The sequence below is a fragment of the Lepus europaeus genome, chromosome 4 (genome assembly GCF_033115175.1).
Source record: "Lepus europaeus isolate LE1 chromosome 4, mLepTim1.pri, whole genome shotgun sequence".
In the NCBI taxonomy this organism is placed as follows: domain Eukaryota; kingdom Metazoa; phylum Chordata; class Mammalia; order Lagomorpha; family Leporidae; genus Lepus; species Lepus europaeus.
In genome coordinates, this window is record NC_084830.1 from 438,634 (window position 1) to 457,605 (window position 18,972).

Consider the following 18,972-nt stretch of genomic DNA (forward strand, 5'->3'; position numbering starts at 1 on the left):
GCACTGTCTACCAGGGTGGGGACAAGCCTGCCTGGCCAGCCTGGGCCCCCATCCTGGACACACTGCACAGGGTGGGCCCTGCAGGCCTGAGGCTGCTTTCACCTGGCAGAGGGTCTTGGGACGGGGCCTCAAGAGGCAGGCCAGGAGCTGTAGGCTTGCCTGTGGCCCAGCAGCACTGTGTGATTGGTTCTGAGGCGCCACCACGCCCCCGGGCCCTGTGGGCCACAGAGGAAGCCACGTTGTGGCAGAGGCCTTGGTGGTAGGGGTGGCTGTGGGGCCCATTCCTGCCCTCCTTGGGCACATTGGGTTTCTGAATGCTGTGCAGCCATCTTGGTGGTGGGCAGTCCTACTGCACGGCCCACGCCTCTGCTGTCCTGGGCCTGCCAGGATGGGAGTAGCTGCGGAGCTCCCAGACCAAACTCCCCTGCACACAGCCTGATGGGGAGCTGGGGCCTCTCCCTGGGCCCGGGAGTAGCACCATGGGTGCCCACACATGGAGGGAAGGCCCTCCCCCTGCACATCCTCACTGTAGCCCGCCCGCCTCGCCACCAGGGGCAGGAAGCACACAGAGGCTGCAGCCTAGAGCCTGTCCATTTATACAGCATCTCTGCCTGTCTCATCTCCGTCTGTCCACCTGTGTGTCTGGAAGGGGAGGGGTACCCTCATGTAAAAATCCAAAATACAGCTCTGAGCGAGCCGCAGGTCAGTCCAAGTGTGGCTGTAAAGCTCCAACCAAACCTCTGGATGCCGGGAAGGGGCAAAGGCAACTCTGGCTCCTGCCTGGAGGCACTGCCCACCCCAAGCGCCTGTCCAGCTGCCCCGAGCCAGCCCTGCACTGGGGGTGGCGGTGGGCAGGCCCTGGGTGGCCCAGCTCCCCCCAGGGCCTCTAGGAGACGGCAGGGTCCTTGGCTTTGGGGGGCTCGGAGCCTGTCAGCAGGGATATGGTGGGGTCGTCTGAGTAGTCGTCCCCTTCGGAGAAGTAGGAGCCTTCCCCAAGCTCGAAGAGCACGGGCAGCTCGCTGCTCCCTGTGTCCACGGCGTCCGGGTCCAGCAGGAGCAAGGGCTGCGCTGTGTAGTGGACCAGCTGCTTTCCTGTGTGGGGGACAAGGCAGGGTGGTGGGCAGGGGGCAAGGGGCAGGGATGGGGGCTGCGGTTGGCGTGGAGCGGAGTCTCAGCTCACCTGAGTCCGGGCTGCTGTTCTCTGCCTCGAGAGGCCTGGGGGGCTCCTGGGGAGACAGGAGCTCCTGGATCTGTGGGGGGATGGGGTGTTGTGGGAGGGACACGGTGAGGGTCACTGCTGGTTCTTGCACCTGCCCCCTCCCTCCTGCCCGCCTACGCACACTGGCCAGGCTGTTGTCAAGGTCAGGCAGGTTCATGTCAGGCAGCGTCACCGAGGGGCTGAACAGCTGCGGGAGGAGGGAGGGAAGTCAGGGCCCAGCTGGGGAGGGGGAGCGGGGGGACGGGGGGGGCAGGACTCACGTCCAGTAGGGCGCTGGTGTCCACGCTGAAGCCGTGACTGGTTAGCATGGTCTGCAGGTTATCCAGATTGGAGTCCATGGCATCCAAGTGGTCACTGAGCTCGTTCCTGGCCCGGGGTGAGTGGGCAGGTGAACCAGCGCCCCAGCTTCCCTGCCCAAAAGTGCTCCTTGGGGAGAGGGGCTCCCCGTGACCACACCCCCACAGGGTGCCCAGCAGAGGCTGGGTGGGGGGTGCGGTGAGCTAGGAGATGGGAGACTTGGGCTGGGCTGAGACAGCAGCTGGCTGGGGGTGTGTTTTGGTCTAGAAGTGTGATGGGGGCTTAAGAATGTTATCAGGCTGACGGTGTCGTCACTGCATTTGGAAGGTGGTGAGGGGACGCATGGGGCTGTGTGGCCACGTCGGCTCCACCCGAGTTGTTGCGAGGCCGTGGCCAAGGAGGCCCTGGGTCCCTGTGGCGTGGGTGGGCTGGCCGGGCCAGCACAGAAGCCTGCATCCTGTTTTTGCCAGCCACAGGGCCAGGCTGGGGCCCAATCCCGGTCCAAGACAGCGAAGATGCAGCGCCTGGGAGGCCCCCTGCACCAGGCAGGGCCTAGTGCTGCACCCAGGCTGGGGGAGGGGCCCGAGCTCTGGCAGAGCCCTCCTCCCTCCCCAGAGGGGGCAGTGCTAACCCTGGCTGGACTCGGCCATGCAGAGAGGAAGAGGAGGGGCAGGGGAAGAGGCGGGCGACCCCAGACATCTGTGGAGCGCGAGCCACACTGCAAGATACAAAGACAAGAGCCCCCATTGCAGGCGGGGGCCGGCAGGCTGTGCCCGCGGTCCTCACACTCAGTGGCTGGGGCAGGGCGATGGCGAAGAGCTGGAAGCGGGTGCTCCCAGGGTGCTCTGCCAGGGTGCTCTGCCAGGGTGCTCTGCCAGGGGTGCCCTGCGGTGCCAGCGGCTCTGGGAGCTGTGCGGGCCCCCCAACCTCCCCCAGCCCGAAGTCTGGTGTGGAGCCAGGCCTGTCCCTCTCGCTCCTGGAAGCCTGAGGCTCAGCTGCGTGTCCGGCCTCATTGCCCGCCCTGGGCCCAGCCCTCCAGGAGTGGGGTGGGCGTGGCACTCACTTGTCCAGGCAGGCTACGCTGAGGCACTTCTCAGGGGCGGAGGGGGGTGGGGGCGAGGGGGGGCGGCCCCCTGTGTCCGGGAGGACTGAGGCTGAGGCGGCCGTGGGGGCAGGTTCACTCTCCCGCAGGATGGAGTCGATGAAGGTGGTTGGGGACAAGGGGGTATCCACAGATGACGGGCGCCCAGGATTCGCCTCTTCCACCCGAGGGCTCCGGGGCGGGCTCGGGGGCTCCTCCTTAACTCGCACCACGGAGCTGCTGGATAGAGGCCTGGACGGTAGGGTGGTGCCGCGTCAGCAGGAGCCCTGCTGGCCCCACCTCCCCACAGCCTGCCTTGGGCCCACAGAGCCCCCACCTCTCTGCGCTCACGCCTGAGGAGCCCAGGGGGCTGGAGGGGGTCAGCTCAGTGATGTCCGAGATGATGGGCCCGGAGCTGGCAACGGCGTCTGCCGCGTAGAGGCTGGAGCCGCTGTAGGCCGGGGCCGGGGCCTGCAACCAGAAGCCAGCAGCTGCACATCACATGTCCCCCGGCAGCACCCATCCCACCTGGCCGTGTCGCCAGGCCCCCGGCGCTCACCGCATAGGGGCCGGCACCGGGGACGTGCTCCAGGGAGTACTGCCGGCCATACTTGGGCATGGAATGTGCAGAGCTGCCGTCATTCAGCATCAGCGGGCTGCAGGGAAGGGGTGGGGTTAGCTGCCTCCCGGGGCCTCGCGTGGCCCAGGGCCGGAGTGTGGGGGGCAGGGACCCCAGCGGCTCACATCTTTCTCTTCACCCCCAGGATCCGGTTGGACTGCACCAGCGAGATCAGGAACTGAATGAGCTGTAGGGGGAGGACTCGGTCAGCCTGGTCTGTGGGAGGGCTGTGGGGGGGGAGGGGAGCCTCTGGCCCTGCCCCCACCTTGTTGACAACTTTCTGCTGCTGGGCGTGCTTCTGCCGCAGGCTGGCCACCTCCCGCCACAGGGCCTCGTTCTCGCTGCAACACACAGGGCTGTGTCACGGGGCGTGGGGAGCTCCACAGTGCCCTCCCCAGGAGGCTGCGAGCTCTGGCTGGGGAGCCCATGGGGCCTGTACCACCAGCCCTGCTCCACAGCACTCAAGAGCACCAGTGTACCCCAGGCACCTGGCACCAATCCTGGACAAAACCTCCCAGGGGCCTTCTTGCTCCCATGAGGGCTGGGGGCCAGGCTCCAGGAACACCCGGCACCTGAGGCCCAGGAGTGACCCAGGTGGCCACGTGGGCCGGGGAAGAGCTGCCACGAGACATGGCAGGTGAGCGTGCTGGGTGCACTCCTGCCCTCAGGGCCTCCAGAGATGTGTCTGGGACCCGGAAGGTCAAGTTCACCTGGGCTATCTCCAGGTATCACAAAGTTAGTCGCTTCTGCTGGGCCCTGGAGCCAGGGCCTCTCCACACCACTTACAGGGAGCTCCACAGCTGCCCTGTGCTGGGGCTCCCACGCTCTTGGGCCCCAAATGGATGAGCCGAGACCCACGCTGGCCGTCGTCCTAGGTGGCCTTGCCTCAGTGTCCCAGGTGCAACCTGTGTGGCAGGCCCCCAGCTAGGGGCTCTCCCAGAACCCTGGGGTCCTTGTTGAGGAAGGGGCCACAACCGTAACCAGAGTGACCGGACCCCCGGCAGGGGCAGAGCTCGGACAGTCAGAAAGGCACCCTGCTTTAGGCCTGTGGTGGAGGCGCTGCAGGTGCGCTGGGAGTGACCCAGGGTGGGGACAGGACTGCTGGCTCCCAGCCCGGCCTGCGGCAGGGCCCCAGGGAGGACAGCCGCCTGCTCCTGGCTGCCCTTCCTGGGCAGTGAGGGTGCGGGTGGGGCTGAGACACGTGGGACCCTGGCATGGGACCCCCTCTTCCCACCCGCTGCTCCCGCAGCACGTGGGGACCTACTGCTTCATGGCCAGGAGCTTGGAGTCCATGCACTCCTGCCGCCCCTTCATGAGCTGCACGTCCGTCAGCAGCTTGGTGACGCTGTCCTGACGCACCTTGATGTCCTCGCTCTTCAGGGTGGAGGCCTGGGTCCCGGGGGAGGGGGCGTCACAGAGGTGGCCCCAGCCAGGTCCCCAGGGAGAAGGGAAGGCCTGGGGCCCAGGGGAGGGTGCGGGCCTCGCGGGCAGCGACTCACACTGGTCACTTTCCTCTTGATGTTCTCGAGCAGCTGCTCCTGGCCACGCAGGAAGCACGGGTGCTGGAACTCGGTGTCGTCCCTCTCGGGCTTGACCAGGCCGCCCTGCTCGATGCGCACCACCTTCCGGAAGCCGTCTGCACAGGAGGCGGCAGCAGGTCTGCCTAAGGCCGTAGGCCAGACTGGGGCGCAGCCTGGCGGTCTTGGGCTAGGGGGCACCCTGTGGTCTCCCAGCTCCTGGCTCCCGCCATGTGGAGCTGTAGCTGAGGTTGGCTCATGCCCCTCCCACAAGGACCCTTCCCCCAGGAAGAGACCCCCCCCCCAGCCCGGGCCTGCTGGGCTTCACATCCTGCCCTGGTCAACCCAGAGGCTCTGTCCTTTGGCCAGAGGCCAGTGCCGGGGCCCGGCAGGCACTCACACATGTTGAGCTGCCGCACGAAGCTGGCCATGTTGCTGTGCTTGAAGTACTTGGGCAGCACCTCCTTGGCAAACTGGCCCTGGTCGAACACGTGGAAGCTGTTGCCGCTCTGGCAGGAGACACATGGTGGTCACACAGGGCAGCATGGGCCAGGCGGCGTGGCTGCAGCCCTCCCACCCCATGGGTTAGGGCTGTGGAGGAGCTCAGGGGGTAGGGGTACTGGCAGGAGGAAGAACTGTACATGCCCCATGATGTGAGGCACTGGGCCCTGTGGCCAGAAACGGGGCCCTCACCCAAGGCCCCACCTGGGATGAGAACAGCCACACCCTCAGGCCCATGCGCTGGGGGCCGGCACTGAGCAAGCCTGATTCCCGTCGGGAGGGGAGTGAACGCAGCCCCAGCCCCTGGCACAGACGGTGGCGGGGTGCACTGCCCCCTCGGTTCTCCTGAGCGCAGCCCCGGCACCAGGAGGAGGGTCTGGCACGGCGTCTGCGCTGGCAGCAGCTGTGGTGGCTCCGACGGGGCAGAGTCCACACAGTGCGGAGCAGCAGCAGGCAGGGACTGGGAAGAACCAAGGGCCTGTGGTTCTGGACAGGAACCGGAGCTGCTTCTGAACTCCAGAGAGAAGGAGAAAGACACAGCAAGGGGTGTGCAAGAGACGGAGGGAGGGACCCGACACAGCAGGGAGAGCCCCATGGGCCGACGCCCCAGAATCCAATGCGGGGAAGGGCAGCGAGCCTCCTGGTGAGTCACCGGCCCTCCCTCCACCCCAGCTGGGGCTGGGGCGCGTCTCTGCTGCCTGTCCCATTCCACAGGGGCTCCCCCAGGGCACGTCTATGGCAGCATCTAGACGACACTTTCACCGGAGAGGCAGACAGCTGTCCCATCTGCTGATTCACCCCCAAATGCTTGCAGCGAGCTGGTGAGACCAGGTGACAGGAACTCACCCCAGGTCTCCCAGGCGGGCAGCGGGGCCCACCCTCTTGAGCCATCACCTGTGGCCTCCCACAGCATTAGCAGGAAGCTGGGGCCAGGGGCCAGAGCCTCTGCCGTGGCATGGAGGTGTCTGAGCCTCTAGGCCGAACGCCTGCCCCCAGAGGCAGCTGTCAACAAAGCTCGCTGGGGGAGACAGAAGGCCAAGCAGCGGAGGCAGGCGGGAGACAAGGCGAGCTCCAGACACCTACGGGGGCCCGGATGCCAGGGCACGAGGCGGCCCCCAGGGAAGCCTGAGGCTGGCTGGCCCCAGCACCTCAGTACGTGCTGCACTCAGGGGACCACGCCCTCTCCTACGGGAGCCGAGGAGGTCGGGTGATCAGAGCTGTGAGCGAGGCGCAGCCCCTTCCTCAGACGCCTGCCTGGGCCACAGGACGCAGCGCGGGGCTGCACAGAATCGGCGACCACAGCGATGACGACTCTGGGAGGACGTCGCATCTCCAGAGCCGCCCATCCGGCTCAGCAACAGCCAGTTTCCAGCAAGCAAGCGAGAAGGGGTGGGTAGAGCCGCCGCCTGCAGTGCCACATCCCATATGGGCGTCGGTTCAGGTCTGGCTGCTCCACCTCCGATCCAGCTCTCTGCTATGGTCTGGGAAAGCAGTAGAAGATGGCCCAAGTCCTTGAGCCCTGGCACCCATGCGGGAGACCTGGAAGAAGCTCTTGGCTTGCAGCTCTGGCCGTTGCGGCCATCTGAGGAGTGAACCAGCAGATGGGAGACCTCTATCTCTCTCTGTGCCTCTCAAGTACATAAAAAATAAATCTTAAAGAAAAGAAGAACAGAAAGTCCCCCACGCAGGAGCTGGTGTTTGGCGCAGCGGGCTGAGCTGCCACCTGGGACACTGCAGCCACAGAGGCGCTGGGTCAAGTCCCGGCTGTCCACGTAGGGCCCAGCGCCCTGCTGACTTGCCTGGGAGAGTGGGAGACAGGCTCCTGGCTCTGGCCTGGCCACCTGGGGAGCGGGCCTGCCAGCAGAGTCTGCTGGGGCCGAGGAGTTCCTCGACATGAGGTGTACACCAGGGACTTAACCCGTGTAAGCGCCATGGGCTTTGGGCAGTTGGTTTGAGGACCTGGCCCACTTCACCTAAGCAGCGAATCTACATGCGTGCAGCTGCTCCGCTCCAGGCACCGCAGACGCGGTCTCCGGCCACGGCGGAAGTGCACTGCCCCCCCCCCCCCCAGCAGTCTGTAGACCTGCCCACAAGACTCGGGCCCGAGGACGTCACAGAGAAGCTTAGCCTGAAGCTCCATCCTCTGCGCGGCGGGTGACCGCTCCCCTTCCCTCTGTCCCTGGGGCTCAGAGCGATGCCTGAATCGGCGGCCATGGCACTGCTTCACAGAACCCTCACAGCCGTGAGCCTGACACAAGGAGAGAGGCTCCGGGCCCGCTGCCTCCTCCAGCCAGGCTGTCCACCCGGCCCAGAGCTGGACAGAGCCTCAGGAGACGGCAGGGACGGGAGGCTGACGTGGGCCTGGGCCCAGGACCTGAGAGGTGAAGCCCACCTCCGGGCACCAGCTCCAGTCCCGCGCAGCTTCCTGACGCACCCGGGTGCGCTGCCACTCATGGGGGAGACCCGGATGGAGCTCTGGGCTCCCGGCTTCGTCTGGCTCAGCCCCGGCTGTTGAGGGCATCTGGGCAGTAAACTGGTGGACAGAAGCTCTCTCTCCCTTTCTCTCTCTCCTGTACCTCCCAAGTAGATGAAAATGAGTTTTTTTTTTAAGTGCATTCTGGAAAAACCCAGACATCGGGTGTGGGGAGGGCACGAGGCTGCAGGGCTGAGGCGAGGCGGCTGGCAGAGGGGGAGGCAGTGCAGGACCACAGACTGCACAGAGGGGCCACAGCAGTTCTGAGCCAGCAGGAATCGGGGAGAGGGCATGGGTGCTTGAACTCATCCTTCCCTACGTCTTGTTTCTTTCTTTTTTTAAAACAATGGTTGTTTCTACTTATTTTTAAATATTTATTTGAGAGGGAGGGAGGGATCTTCCTACTCTCCAAATGACTACAACAGCTAGGGCTGGGCAGGGCCAGAGCCAGGAGCTTCCTCAGGGTCTCCCACATGGGTGCAGGGGCCCAAGCACTTGGGCATCTTCTACTGCTTTCCCAGGCCACAACAGAGAGAGGGATCATGGGACGCCAGCGCTGCAGGTGGAGGCTTAACCTTCTGTGCCACAGCGCTGGCCCCTGTATTTTAAAATCAGGAGCCTGGAACTCAAGTACGTGGGCCATTCTCGGGGCCCCTAGCAGGAAGTGGATATGCAAGTGCTGCTGGGACCCCGGCTAGCACCGACCGGGGATGTCTCTGCTCTGCTGCTCTTGCTGCCCCACTGCCCAGACGCCCGCACTCACTGCCCAGACGCCCACACGTCACTGCCCAGACGCCCGCACTCATTGCCCAGACGCCCACACGTCACTGCCCACTGCCCAGACGTCACTGTCCAGACGCCCGCACTCACTGCCCACACGTCACTGCCCACTGCCCAGACGTCACTGTCCAGACGCCCGCACTCACTGCCCACACGTCACTGCCCAGACGCCCACACGTCACTGCCCAGACGCCCGCACTCACTGCCCACTGCCCACACGTCACTGCCCACTGCCCAGACGTCACTGCCCAGATGCCTGCACTCACTGCCCACTGCCCAGACGTCACTGCCCTGCTGTTGACCGGCCACTCACCAGTGGATGGGCCTTGGCGGGCATCCACACTGGCTGCTATGGGCAGTGTCACACTCGTTTCTGCGTGGCCTCTGAAGGGACACGGCTTTCCCCACTGATCTCCACAAAGACTTGCCGGCTAACTGCTGGGCCATGTGTAAATGCCTGCCCAACTTTCCCAGGAAACCAGCAAACTTTCCAACACGGCTGGCCCACCTGCACTAACAGGTCGGGGTGCAGTCACCGCCCACGCCTGGTGTGCGAGGCTCAGCCTCTCCCCAACGCCCACCGCCACGCTGCCTGTGGGTCTTCTCGGGGTGCCTCGGGGCAGCTGACTGGCATGGCTGTTGCAGATGCTGCTAGGGGCGCCCACGGATGGGAGCCTCGGGTCTGAGTCGCGGCTCTGTTTCCCACTGCGGATTCCTGCTGATGCACACAGCAGCGGTGGCTGCCAGCCGCGTGGCAGACCCACACGGAGCTCCAGACGTGTGCTTTGGCCGTGCCCAGCCTCGGGTGTCGTGGGCCTTTGAAAAGTGAGCCAGGGGAGGGCAGATCTGTCTTCAACATTAAAAAATACTTTCCCTTTAAAAAAAAAAAAAAGGCTGCCTTACAAGCTGCCGGCGCAAGCAGGAGTTCTTAGCTCTGCCTCTGGTCCTCGCGTGTTCCCTACTTCACGCTTCCTGGTTCCTAACTCACACCAGGGCAAAAGGTGTTCTCCAGCCCGAGAGCTTCGGCTCCATTCCAGTCCGCAGCTGAGTCCGCGTCACTCCTGGCACGAGGTGCGAGGTGAGCTCTGCCACCCAGCCCTGCACTGGGCCTGACACACCGCTCCCCGCACCCTGACACTGCTCCCTACATCGCAACACTGCGCTCTACACCGCGACACTGCTCCCCGCACACGGCGACACTGTTCTCTACACCATGACACTGTTCCCTACACTGTGACACTGCTCCCTGCACACGGCGACACTGTTCTCTACACCGTGACACTGCTCCCCGCACACCCTGACACTGTTCCCTACACCCTGACACTGCTCCCCGCACACCGACACTGTTCCCTACACCGTGACACTGCTCCCTACACCGTGACACTGCTCCCCGCACACCCTGACACTGTTCCCTACACCACGACACTGCTCCCCGCACACCCTGACACTGTTCCCTACACCGTGACACTGCTCCCCACACACCCTGACACTGTTCCCTACTCCCTGACACTGCTCCCTACACGGCGACACTGCTCCCTGCACACCCTGACACTGCTCCCCGCACACCCTGACACTGCTCCCCGCACACCCTGACACTGTTCCCTACTCCCTGACACTGCTCCCTACACGGCGACACTGCTCCCCGCACACCCTGACACTGTTCCCTACTCCCTGACACTGCTCCCTACACGGCGACACTGCTCCCCGCACACCCTGACACTGTTCCCTACACTGCGACACTGCGCTCTACACCGCGACACTGCTCCCCGCACACCACAACACTGTTCTCTACACCGTGACACTGTTCTCTACACCGTGACACTGCTCCCCGCACACCCTGACACTGCTCCCTACTGACACTGCTCCCTACACGGCGACACTGCTCCCCGCACACCCTGACACTGTTCCCTACACCGCGACACTGCTCCCCACACACCACAACATTGTTCTCTACACCGCGACACTGTTCTCTACACCGTGACACTGCTCCCCGCACACTCTGACACTGCTCCCCGCACACCCTGACACTGTTCCCTACACCACGACACTGCGCTCTACACCGCGACACTGCTCCCCGCACACCGGGACGCTGTTCTCTACACCATGACACTGTTCCCCGCACACTCTGACACTGCTCCCCGCACACCCTGACACTGCTCCCTATATGGTGACACTGCTCCCCACACACCCTGACACTGTTCCCTACACCGCGACACTGTTCCCTACACCGCGACACTGCTCCCCGCACACCGGGACGCTGTTCTCTACACTGTGACACTGCTCCCCGCACACTCTGACACTGCTCCCCGCACACCCTGACACTGTTCCCTACTCCCTGACACTGCTCCCTATATGGTGACACTGCTCCCCGCACACCCTGACACTGTTCCCTACACCGCGACACTGCGCTCTACACCGCGACACTGCTCCCCGCACACCACAACACTGTTCTCTACACCGTGACACTGTTCTCTACACCGTGACACTGCTCCCTGCACACCCTGACACTGCTCCCTACACGGCGACACTGCTCCCCGCACACCCTGACACTGTTCTCTACATGGCGACACTGCTCCCCGCACACCCTGACACTGTTCCCTACTCCCTGACACTGCTCCCTACACGGCCTCACTGCTCCCCGCACACCGGGACGCTGTTCTCTACACCGTGACACTGCTCCCCGCACACCGTGACACTGTTCCTGACACCGTGACACTGTTCCCTACACCGTGACACTGCTCCCCGCACACCCTGACATTGCTCCCTACACTGCGACACCGCTCCCCGTACACCGCGACACTGCTCCCCGCACACCATGACACTGTTCCCTACACCGCAACACTGCTCTCTACATCGTGACACTGCTCCCCGCATACTGATGCGGCCCTGCACACCGTGACACTGCTCCCCGCACACCGCGACACTGCTCCCTGCCCACCGCGACACTGCTCCCCGCACAGTGACACTGTTCTCTACACCGTGAAACGGCCCTGCACACCTCTACACCGTGACACGGCCCCGCACACTGCTCCCCGCACACCGTGACACCACTCCCTGAGCACCGTGATGCTGTTCCGTGCACACGGTGACACAGCCCCACACACCGTGCGCTGCCCTGCACACCGTGACACTGTCCTCCACACATTGTTGACGCTGCTCCCCACACTGCGATGCTGCCCTGCACACTGTGACCCTGGCCCCTTTGTGGAAAATCAGAGGCGCTCCAATGCCCGAGTCTGCCTCGTGCCTCTTCCAGTTCCTGGCGTGTCCACACCTGGCTAGCACCGCTCTCAGTATAGCGGCACAGTATACCGCTATGGCTTGCAGTCACACTGTAAGTCTTGCAACACTGTCTGCAATTGTGTCTTGGGCGTGTGAATTCGGTAAAGGTTTCCTGCCGGCAGCCCACTGATGGCCTCTGGGCCGCTGCTCCCTCCGAGGGCACGGCGCTGTGTGCCCGCTGCTGCAGAGCAGGCTCCACGGAGCAGCCCGGGCCGCGCACTAGAGGCACGCTCAGAGGCTGCTGCCACAGCAGCTCCAGGGCCCACGCAGGAAGGAAGCGGAGTTCCTGGCCAGCGGCCAGGGAAGAACTGGGCTGGCCGGCAGCCTGCGGAGCGAGCCCCGAGGCGGCCCTTCTTGCCGAAGATGGTGCCAACTTTGTGTGAAACCTTGAGCCACAAGCAGCCCAGGACTCTAAGCACCCGAGATAACAGATGTCCGTGGCTCTAAGCAGTCCAGCTTGGAGGCTGCTGGCACGGGTGGCGGGTGACTCTGCCTTCACCTTCAGCAGCACAGCGCTAGTTCTCCGAAACACGACCGGCGTTGTCCGTGGATCTTCGCTTGTGGCCTCCGCTTTTCAGAGACCCTCCGGGACATTTTGTTTCTTATTGTTAAGCATGGAAGCAAAGTTTAATGGAGGGAGAGCCAAGAGGCTGGACGGGCCTCTGGGACTGCCCACGCCTCCCGTTCGTGACCGGCCGGCCCTCCGTCCAGTCCCGGGGAAGCCTTCAGTTCTGTGCTGCGGATAGGTGTGAGCTGTGGGCAGCGTGGACAGCTCCCTGAGTGGACGCCAGCGCTGCCTCCTCCCTGCGGGCGGGGCGCCTGCCATGGGCAGACCTTCCTTTTTTTCTGGCTGTTTTAGTTTTTCTCTTCATTGGTCTTTTTCAGACACTCGACTGGGATGTTCCTGGGCTCGGTTTTCTCTGTTCTTATTCTGCTTGACGCTTGTCCATATTCACAGGTGTACGGGCTGGCAGCTTCTCAAGTTTGGGGAAACTTTTGGTCATCCTTTCTCCTAAAATAAGACTTATTTACCTGTCTGAAAGGTAGTGACCGAGAGACAGAGAGAGAGAGATGGAGAGAGGGATCTTCCATCCACTGGTTCACTCTCCAAATGGCAGCGATGGCCGGAGCAGGGGCAGGGTGAAACCAGGAGCCAGGAGCTTCTTCCAGGTCTCCCACGTAGGTGCAGGGGCCCAAGCACTGGGACCACCTCCAACTGTTTCCCAGACACTAGCAGGGAGCTCGATGGGAAGAGGAGCAGCCGGGACGTGAACTGGCGCCCATGTGGGATGCCGGCGCTGCAGGTGGCGTCACCACCCCCCTTACTTCTATGCACCCCCGTCTCCCTCTCCTGGGTCAGGGTGAGGTGAGGCCCCCGTCTCCCTCTCCTGGGTCAGGGTGAGGTGAGGCCCCGTCTCCCTCTCTCCTGGGTCCTGGGTCAGGGTGAGGTGAGGCCCCGTCTCCCTCTCTCCTGGGTCAGGGTGAGGTGAGGCCCCGTCTCCCTCTCTCCTGGGTCAGGGTGAGGTGAGGCCCCTGTCTCCCTCTCTCCTGGGTCCTGGGTCAGGGTGAGGTGAGGCCCCCTGTCTCCCTCTCTCCTGGGTCCAGCGTGAGGTGAGGCCCCTGTCTCCCTCTCTCCTGGGTCCTGGGTCAGGGTGAGGTGAGGCCCCGTCTCCCTCTCTCCTGGGTCAGGGTGAGGTGAGGCCCCCGTCTCCCTCTCTCCTGGGTCCTGGGTCAGGGTGAGGTGAGGCCCCGTCTCCCTCTCTCCTGGGTCCAGGGTGAGGTGAGGCCCCCGTCTCCCTCTCTCCTGGGTCAGGGTGAGGTGAGGCCCCCGTCTCCCTCTCTCCTGGGTCCTGGGTCAGGGTGAGGTGAGGCCCCTGTCTCCCTCTCTCCTGGGTCCTGGGTCAGGGTGAGGTGAGGCCCCCGTCTCCCTCTCTCCTGGGTCCAGGGTGAGGTGAGGCCCCGTCTCCCTCTCTCCTGGGTCCTGGGTCAGGGTGAGGTGAGGCCCCGTCTCCCTCTCTCCTGGGTCCTGGGTCAGGGTGAGGTGAGGCCCCTGTCTCCCTCTCTCCTGGGTCCTGGGTCAGGGTGAGGTGAGGCCCCCGTCTCCCTCTCTCCTGGGTCCAGGGTGAGATGAGGCCCCTGTCTCCCTCTCTCCTCGGTCCTGGGTCAGGGTGAGGTGAGGCCCCGTCTCCCTCTCTCCTCGGTCCTGGGTCAGGGTGAGGTGAGGCCCCCGTCTCCCTCTCTCCTGGGTCCAGGGTGAGGTGAGGCCCCGTCTCCCTCTCTCCTGGGCCAGCGTGAGATGAGGCCCCTGTCTCCCTCTCTCCTCGGTCCTGGGTCAGGGTGAGGTGAGGCCCCCTGTCTCCCTCTCTCCTCGGTCCTGGGTCAGGGTGAGGTGAGGCCCCCGTCTCCCTCTCTCCTGGGTCAGGGTGAGGTGAGGCCCCCGTCTCCCTCTCTCCTGGGTCCTGGGTCAGGGTGAGGTGAGGCCCCCGTCTCCCTCTCTCCTGGGTCCTGGGTCAGGGTGAGGTGAGGCCCCTGTCTCCCTCTCTCCTGGGTCCTGGGTCAGGGTGAGGTGAGGCCCCCGTCTCCCTCTCTCCTGGGTCCTGGGTCAGGGTGAGGTGAGGCCCCTGTCTCCCTCTCTGCTGGGTCCTGGGTCAGGGTGAGGTGAGGCCCCCACCCGTCTCCTTCTCTCCTGGGTCCTGGGTCAGGGTGAGGTGAGGCCCCCCTGTCTCCCTCTCTCCTCGGTCCTGGGTCAGGGTGAGGTGAGGCCCCCTGTCTTCCTCTCTCCTGGGTCCAGCGTGAGGTGAGGCCCCCCTGTCTCCCTCTCTCCTGGGTCAGGGTGAGGTGAGGCCCCGTCTCCCTCTCTCCTGGGTCAGGGTGAGGTAAGGCCCCCGTCTCCCTCTCTCCTGGGTCCAGCGTGAGGTGAGGCCCCGTCTCCCTCTCTCCTGGGTCCAGCGTGAGGTGAGGCCCCGTCTCCCTCTCTCCTGGGTCAGGGTGAGGTGAGGCCCCGTCTCCCTCTCTCCTGGGTCAGGGTGAGGTGAGGCCCCGTCTTCCTCTCTCCTGGGTCCTGGATCAGGGTGAGGTGAGGCCCCCTGTCTCCCTCTCTCCTGGGTCCAGCGTGAGGTGAGGCCCCTGTCTCCCTCTCTCCTGGGTCCTGGGTCAGGGTGAGGTGAGGCCCCTGTCTCCCTCTCTCCTGGGTCCTGGGTCAGGGTGAGGTGAGGCCCCCTGTCTCCCTCTCTCCTGGGTCCAGCGTGAGGTGAGGCCCTGTCTCCCTCTCTCCTGGGTCAGGGTGAGGTGAGGCCCCCTGTCTTCCTCTCCTGGGTCCAGCATGAGGTGAGGCCCCCGTCTCCCTCTCTCCTGGGTCAGGGTGAGGTGAGGCCCTGTCTTCCTCTCCTGGGTCCAGCGTGAGGTGAGGCCCCCTGTCTTCCTCTCCTGGGTCCAGCGTGAGGTGAGGCTCTCTGATGGACTCCAGGGTCTTCCACAGCCTGTGCAGATTCCAGAAAAGCCGGGAAGACAGCACCGAGAGTCCCGCAGGCCCCTGCCGAGATCTCCCGTGTCCACTCCACGTGCTTTTCCATGCGTGGTCTTTCAGACCCTGCCAGCTTTCGGGGAGCCTCACGGCTCCGAGGGGGCTGGTCAGTTATCCCGCGGGCTGCCCTTCACTCTGGACTTGTCGATGTTTCCTCGTGATGAGCGCGGTCATCCGTGTTTTCAGGAGGCAGAGCACGGAGGTGAAGTGGCCGGCACAGGCAGCCCACACCTCGAGGGGCCGTCCACTCGCAGAACTCGCCGCTCGGCCGGAGACGCGCTCCAGGAACCTTCGCTCCCGCCTGCCTCCTGTTCCTGCTCTACGTCCCCCAGCGCTCAGCGCGCTCTCCACCCTCTCTCACGCCCTCCGGCCAGTCCCGGGCTCCCTGGGCGCCGGAGTTCCTCCTGGGGCTGCCCTCACAGCCGCCTCCGGTCACGCTGCTCCTGCTCTGGCTTCCTAGGTGCACATCAGCGCCTGCCACGGGCCCCGGGGCTGATCCCCTCCAAGCCTGGGCTCGGCCTGGCCCCCTCTTTCTGCCCGGGACTCTGAAGAGGGCCTGCCCAAGGGCGACCGCATGGCTGGCTCTGGCCCGACCGATTTCTAACACCCCAGCATCACTGACTCTCAAGGGTTAATTCAGGGACGCCCACCCAGGCCCCTCCTCTGCTGACCACAGCCAATTCCAGCCTGGTGACCGGCCGGAAGGATGGCTGGAAGATGCCGCGTCCCCCTGAGCGGGGGTCTGTGTGCACGCGCACTTCACGTGGAGAAGGTACGTGTGGCTTCTTTCCTCGAAGGGCTCCACGGGCCACAAGGGCTGCTGGCCGCTGCCTCTCACACAGCCCTCTGCAGGCCCAGGATGTGTCCTGGCCACAGGGGGGTCCCATCAGTCACCCTGCCCAGCCAGACCCGCGTGTGGCGTGTGCTCTGCTCTCCGAGCCCCAGGGCGTGGGCTCCACGAGCAGCAGATGCACACGCGTGGCACGCGTGGGGCAAGGGAGCCATGGGGTGGGGCAGAGAGGAGGGCTCCTCCCCAGTCCTAGCTTGGCTCTCACCCCCGCCCAGGCTGGCTGTGGCCCCTCTGCCCGGGGCCCAGACAACTCTCGCTCACCCAGGACCAACAAGGCTGCTGGGCACCAGCACACATCTGGGGGCCAGCGTCCCGACCCCCGTGAGGCTCCTCCTCCTGCCAGGCCTCCAAGAAGCCCTGCATCCAAAGGAGCAGGCTCTGGGCCCGTGGGCCTTGTGGGAGGTCTGCTGGCCCCCTCCCCTCAGTCAGGGGCTGGGAGCAGACACTGGCGCTGCTCTAACCCCCTCGCCTGTCCTCACTGAGCCCCACCTGCCTTGGCCCCAGGGACAGGAAGAGCAGAGAACCTGTCTCATCCATCCGTCTGTCTGCCCGCCCGTTTCGGGGGTGGGACCCTCCGAATCCTCACTGTGAGGCAGACGTGCTGGGGCCCTGCTGCCTCCCTCCCGGGAGCGACGCTGGCCGGCTTGGGGAAGAGTCCGGACTTGGCTTTACCGTTTTCTGCCTCACTGTGCAGAGCATCCGCCCCCCCCCAGCTGCCCACCTGAAGGGGACCCACGAGAGGGCGCCCTCGCCCTGTGCCTCAGGGCCTGCTGAGAAGGCGCTCACCTGGCTCAGCACAGCTTCCCAACCCCCCCCCCCCCCCCCCCCCCCCCCCCCGTCTGATCTCACTCCGAGGCCTGGGTGTCGCCCTGCCCCCAGCCCCTCCGGAGGCTGGCTGCTGTGCCCAGCAGACCCGCCCGCCCGGGTGGGCCCCGGGAACCTGGCAGACAGCACAACCTCCTCCCAGAGAGGCCAGGACGGCACTCAGCAGGGGCCACACTCTCCTGGCAACCAACCCAGCCAGCCCTGCGGGGCGCCCGCCTCCGGGTCAGGACACGCCCACCTGCACTGTGTGAAGTCTGCAACCCCACACCCAGGCCGCTTTCTAAACTTCCTTCCACCTTCTCAGGCTCTGACCCGGCCGCATCCCGGCCTCTGCTGCTCACGCACAAATGGGCTGGAAGAGGCCGTAGCTCGGAGCTGGCCCTCAGCCCTGCAGGGCCCCGGCACCAGGAGCGGGCAGTGGGGCTGAGGGACCGGCCTCGTGCCCCAAGCATGGAGCCACCTGTCCACCCGGGTCCTCGGCCCCCTCTGCCCCTTTGGGAAGCGGTGGGAAGCCTGCGGCGAGGTGCACGGGCCCACCTGGAACCCCAACCTCGCGCCCAGCAACTTCGCTACCCGGGCCTGGTGTCCCCCTGCCCCCAGCCCCCCAGAGTCTGACTACTGCGCCCAGCAGACCCGCCCAGGGGTTTGGGCAGGTGTGTGTGTGTGTGGGGGGGGGGCACTGGGCTGCCTCCGGCGGCCTGAACTGGAGGAGGATTTGCCCGGGAGGGCGCCGAGCCAGGATCCCTGCCCCCACAGACCCTCTGGGTGGTGACTCACTGCCCCGTCCTCCCCACGCCTGTGGCTGACAGGAGTCCGGATCTCAGCCAGGGCAGGCAAGTGCAGGGGCTACACCGGCCCCACACGGGCCAGGCTCTCCACCCGCCCCACCCCTGCCGACAGGCAGCGCCGGCTCCTGGGGAGCAGCAGCAGAAGGCACTCGGGCGTGGATTTCAGAGCCTCCCGAAGGCTCGGCGAGCTGGACTCTGGGCAGTGAACCCGCAGAGGCTACGGGCCCTGCGTGGGTGTCCTCCAGGCCAAGGTGACCAGAAAGCCAGCCTGGGGCAGCGCCGCCTGCCGCTGTGAAGCCAGGGCTTGGTCTGGGGTCGCCGTCAGCTGTGTGTCGGGTCCCGGTGGCCCGCGGGGACCACGCGCCGGCAGGGCCACAGGTGGTGGGGCCTTTCCCACTCCAAGCCCAGAGCGGCGCACCCGCTTCCCCAGCCGCCTCCCGGCCCAAGAAGCAAGACAGCAAGGGGGCCGCGGCCGCTCCCGGGGCGTCCACGCAGAGGCCCCGCGAGGTCCGGGCCCTGCCCGGGCAAGAACACCTCCTGCCGGCTCAGGAGGCAGGAGGCGGAGAACGCGCGCAGAGGAGCCGGGAGCCACTTCCCGAGGTCCGGGCCTCGGCCCACCCACGGCCTGCGCGGCGGAGAGCCGGGCCTGCAGCGCCGCGCCGCCCGCCTCCCCGGCCCCGCCCAGGCCCCGGGTCCCCGGCGCTCCCCGCCCCCGCGGGCCCTCACCGGGCTCCAGCAGATGAGCGCGTCGGTGTCGGGGTCGCTCACGAGGGTCCACAGCTTGGTCAGGAAGGCCGGGACGTTGCTGGGCCCCGCCGCGCCGGGGCCCACGGAAAGGTCCATGTCGGGCGACGCCGGGAAAGGCGGAGGGAGTGGCCGTGAGGAGGGGCCGAGGGCAGGGCTAGCGCCGTCGCCGCGCCTGTCTCCCGGGCCGCGCCGCCGCCCGCTGCGCACACGCAACTCCCGGGCCTCGCATGGCCGCCGCCATCTTGCGCCGGGCGCGCTCCCGCCGGCGCCCCGCCCGCCGCGGCCCTGGCGTGCGCCTGCGCGCCCGTGCGTGCCGGCCCCGCACCGCCCCTCCCCGGAACGCGCCTGCGCACCTGCGCGCGCCTAGCTCCTGCGCAAGCGAGGCCCCGCCCCTTCTCCGAGCAATCACCAATCAGGGCCGGCGGGGCGGTCCCGGGCCCGCAGGCGCATGCGGCTGCGATGTTCTGCCG

The 18,972-nt window shown here is 65.8% G+C and overlaps 1 protein-coding gene across 4 annotated transcripts; it reads right to left on the bottom strand.

The window, feature by feature from the left end:
- Positions 1–343: 343 nt before the first annotated feature.
- On the bottom strand, positions 344–18,746 carry HSF1 (heat shock transcription factor 1). 4 transcript variants are annotated; one of them, XM_062187852.1, is made up of 14 exons: positions 18,482–18,745; positions 5,134–5,242; positions 4,716–4,852; positions 4,481–4,605; positions 3,482–3,557; positions 3,342–3,403; positions 3,157–3,253; positions 2,935–3,068; positions 2,580–2,849; positions 2,148–2,234; positions 1,480–1,585; positions 1,341–1,406; positions 1,181–1,250; positions 348–1,092 (listed from the first exon to the last, which is right to left on the bottom strand). In XM_062187852.1, exons 1-14 carry the CDS (start codon positions 18,596–18,598, stop codon positions 887–889), a joined length of 1,662 nt encoding a protein of 553 aa, XP_062043836.1. In that variant the 5' UTR covers positions 18,599–18,745; the 3' UTR covers positions 348–886. The 4 variants fall into 4 exon arrangements, with proteins under 4 accessions (XP_062043837.1, XP_062043839.1, XP_062043836.1 ...); XM_062187853.1 differs by lacking the exon at positions 1,341–1,406 and having other exon boundaries at positions 344–1,092; positions 18,482–18,746; XM_062187854.1 differs by lacking the exon at positions 2,148–2,234 and having other exon boundaries at positions 350–1,092; positions 18,482–18,744.
- Between the last annotated feature and the right edge of the window lie 226 nt (positions 18,747–18,972).

Coding starts and splice junctions, on each gene's coding strand:
- HSF1 (XM_062187852.1), bottom strand. CDS start 18,598: ATGGACCTTTCCGTGGGCCCCGGCGCGGCGGGGCCCAGCAACGTCCCG. Junction 3,404..3,481: donor AGCAGAAAGTTGTCAACAAG/GTGGGGGCAGGG, acceptor CTCCCCCTACAG/CTCATTCAGTTCCTGATCTC. Junction 1,251..1,340: donor TTGACAACAGCCTGGCCAGT/GTGCGTAGGCGG, acceptor ATCCCCCCACAG/ATCCAGGAGCTCCTGTCTCC.